Source organism: Aythya marila, assembly GCF_965140915.1.
Source record: "Aythya marila genome assembly, chromosome: 28".
NCBI lineage: Eukaryota > Metazoa > Chordata > Aves > Anseriformes > Anatidae > Aythya > Aythya marila.
The window spans coordinates 2700830-2704713 of record NC_139069.1 but is presented as its reverse complement, the minus strand read 5'-3'; the positions used below and the strand labels follow the sequence as shown (position 1 = coordinate 2704713).

The window sequence follows — 3884 nt, the reverse complement described above, 5'->3', positions numbered from 1 at the left end:
GTTATGAGACTCCTCAGAGATCTAGTGTGGTACTACACAGAAGAGGGTCTGCAGCCAGCAGGAAAAGACGTACAGGTCTAGGAGTCCCTCAGACAGCCTGGTGTGGAGAGGATCAAGGGCTATGGCAAGGCTGAAAGTCTCAACAGGACTCAGGTCTTTGTGTCCATGGCTATGGCTGTTGTCTCTGCCACTGACGCCTCTAAGGAGACAGCTGATTGTTAAAGCACCAGGGCCTCATTGCCTCCTCGCCCACACCCATGAGGCAGGCAGGGGTCGTACCATTCTCCTGCACTTGGCAATGCACATCCCCATCTCCTACTGCCCCACAAAGAGCCCTGAGCAAGGTGGGAAGGGAAAGGATCCCCCTTAAAATGGGTTGGATGTCAAGTCCTGGCCCTTGTGCTTGGTGACACACATCCAGGTTTCCTACACATCAGTGTCACCTTCACATTGCCTTTGACTCCTTGTCCTCACTGCCTCCAGGGTTCTGCTCTAACGAGCTCCAAAGGAGGCTGTGTCAGTGCTGGCCCTCAGGGGGACACTGCAGGAAACTTGCCTCTGACTTGGACTTCTGGAGAGCTGTCTTCAATTGTCTCTGAGTGCCTGAGGTTCGTGGGCTCATCAGCATAGCCCCCAGAGGGGTGATTGCAGTGCCTTGGGCTAGTGCTGTGCTGCTGAGCTGGGCCGGGCTCGTGGGACAGAGAAAACTCATTTCAGAAGTGATCCTGGTGCAGAGAGACAGCTGTGGCCAGGAGCAGCTCCACTGCACAGCGCAGTAGGGCTGGGGGCTCTGACCGCAGCTGGCACACACAGAGGAGAGAAGGAGAGAGGGGCTGAAGGCACTTGGCAGTGGGAGGATTCTGAGAGCTGCCTGCAGGAGAAACCTGCACAGCCCTTGACAAGGTAAGGGTCTGGCTGCAGGGCCGTGCAGCTGCAGGTCCTGGAAGGGTCTCCTGCTGGGTCTTGTTTCTGGGAGGGCAGTGAGTAATGCAGTAGGCTTTGAGAGTCCTGCTGGGTTGCAGTGTGAGGTGAGAAAGTCTGGCAGAAGCCCCTTGGAGTGTCATAACACAGCTGCCCTTTTTAGCCAAGAGTTGGGTGTCCAAGTCTCCTCCAGACACTGCAGGGGATGCAGATTGGGTATTGGGACACCCCAGATTTCGAATATCCAGCTCTGTCCGTGGGGCATTGTCCTGGGCTGCATTCTTCTCTCCCGCAGGATGCAGCTCTCTCCTGGCATCCTTGTGTTATCCAGGTACCTCAAGGAGAAGACACCTCTGTACTAAACCCATGTCTGTGCTGCTGGATGGCTGTCTGTGGGCAGCTGGAATGAGGCTTCTGCACTCTTGGAGAAGAGGGAAAAGCTGAGATCCTGCTCATGTACCTGGAGATAAGGTGCGGATTCTGTCCATCTGCACTGGGGTTGGGGCTTCTTTGCTTTAAGCTGTCTCTACTTCTTTGGAAACACAAGAGTGTGATTGTTCTACTAAGCATAATAAAATCTGACTCGCTCTACAGTGTGGTTGGAGGTGTTCTTTGCAACAACCCTGCAAAGTTCATGGATCCCATAAGTGGACTGAACTTGAGTTTCCCGCTTGTTGCTGCTTTCTGACTGCTTCACAGAAGGAAGGACACCTCTAAAGTCCCCAGTAATGCATGCTTGCAGTGCCAGTCTCACCAAGCATCAGCTGGGACTCAAGCGATAGAGCTGCAGAAAGCTCCTTTTGCAAAGAGAGAGGCTTCAGATGAGAGTGCTCTAAGGCTTGCAGTAGGTTTTCCTCACAGAATTGTCTTCTAAATTTTTTTCTGCCTTCTACTTCTCTACAGACAACAGTGTTCAATGTCAGAAAATGCCCAACATCAGCTCTGTGAGTGAGTTCCTCCTGCTGGCATTCGCAGACATGCGTGAGCTGCAGCTCCTGCACTTCGCGCTCTTCCTGGGCATTTACCTGGCTGCCCTCCTGGGAAACGGCCTCATCCTCAACGCCGTAGCCTGTGACCACCGCCTCCACACCCCCATGTACTTCTTCCTCCTCAACCTCGCCCTCCTCGACCTGGGCTGCATCTCCACCACTCTGCCCAAAGCCATGGCCAATGCCCTCTGGGACACCAGGGCCATCTCCTATCAAGGATGTGCTGCACAGGTCTTTCTCTTTGTCTTCTTGATGTCAGCAGAGTTTTCCCTTCTTACCGTCATGGCCTATGACCGCTACGTTGCCATCTGCAAGCCCCTGCACTACGGGAGCCTCGTGGGCAGCAGAGCTTGTGCCCAGATGGCAGCAGCTGCCTGGGGCAGTGGCTTTCTCAATGCTGTCCTGCACACAGCCAACACATTTTCCCTGCCCCTCTGCCAAGGCAATGCTGTGGAGCAGTTCTTCTGTGAAATCCCCCAGATCCTCAAGCTCTCCTGCTCAGATGCCTACCTCAGGGAAGTTGAGGCACTAGTTTTTAGTGTTTCTTTAGCCTTTTGTTGCTTTGTTTTCATCATGTTATCCTATGTGCAGATCCTCAGGGCAGTGCTGAGGATGCCCTCTGAGCAGGGCCGACAGAAAGCCTTTTCCACATGCCTCCCTCACCTGTCCGTGGTCTCACTGTTTGTCAGCACTATCATGTTTGCCTACCTGAAGCCCCCCTCATTCTCCTCCCCATCCCTGGACCTTGCAGTATCTTTTCTGTACTCCATGTTACCTCCAGCAGTGAACCCCCTCATCTACAGCATGAGGAACCAGGAGCTCAAGGATGCACTGAGGAAATTGTTTGAATACATATTTCTTAAGAAAGTATAATGTGCCTTTACATTCCGAGTTTATCTCAGAAACAGTTAGGAAAGTAATTTGGTATTATTTTTCTTGATAAATATGTCCTCCATGTTGTGGAGTCGATTTAATTAATATCATTGTTAGCCTCCTACCTGTTCATTTATCTCTTTACTTTTCCTAATCATCTCATGTATATGTAAAGCCAGGCTTTCTGTGTAGCTATAGACAATAAAGAAGTGAGCAGAAATTCATAGGTCTCAGCTGCAGTGTATTCCCATCTCCTTGGAACTAGCAAAGAAGCTATTTAAAAAAAAAATAAATAGCAAAACTGTTTGTGACAGTGATGCTTGACCACTTCCTTGAAACAGGGCCTCAATAGATGCGTCTGATTTTTAGGAGGACAGACGTTTTCACAACGGGAGCCCACCTCTCCCCTCTCCTTCCATTTTCCACCTTCTATTGCTGAGTGTGACATCATATGGTATGGAATATCTCTGTGGTTGGTTTAGGTTAGCTGACCTGGTGATGTCCCCTCTCTGTCTCTTGCGCACCCGCAGCCTGCTGGCTCTTTGGGGAGGGGGAATTAGAGGGATTCCTGATGCTGTGACAGCATTGCTCAGCAGTAGACAAAACAGAACCGTGATACCAGTGCTGTTCTAGCTACTCAAGCAGAGCACAGCACTGGGTGAGCTTCTACAGGAAAAGTTAACTCCATCCCAGCCAGACCCATAACGGTCACATATTGAAAACACAGCACCACAGGGGCTGCTCTGCAGAGAATTACTTCGTCACAGTCAGAGCCAATACAGGTCCACACACTGGACAAGAAGGCTCCCTCTGAGCTCTGTGGGGAGTCAGGAAGATCCTAATAAGCACCAGGATGATGAAGGAAGCCCAAAGGCCCTTCTGAAGGTTGACTTATTCCCACCTGGGAGGCAGTGCTGGGCAGTGGGAAGGGTTATGAGAAAGACATGTGAGAAGGCCGTGAGAAACAAGGAAATATCACTGCCATTAACCCAGGCCTGCAAAAAATCACTCTCTGGCCTCCTCTGTCAGGCCAGCGTGAGCCCAGGAGACAGCAATGAATGGAGCCCACGGACCAAAAGCCTGTCTGAGGTGGGCTGACCA

General features: G+C 51.4%; 1 protein-coding gene across 1 annotated transcript; it reads left to right on the top strand.

Moving 5' to 3' along the window:
* Positions 1-1847: 1847 nt before the first annotated feature.
* LOC309888290 (olfactory receptor 14C36-like) lies at positions 1848-2783 on the top strand (the record flags this gene model as incomplete). The annotated part of the gene is made up of 1 exon (XM_082780529.1): positions 1848-2783. One exon carries the CDS (start codon positions 1848-1850, stop codon positions 2781-2783), a length of 936 nt encoding a protein of 311 aa, XP_082636655.1.
* Positions 2784-3884: the final 1101 nt, after the last annotated feature.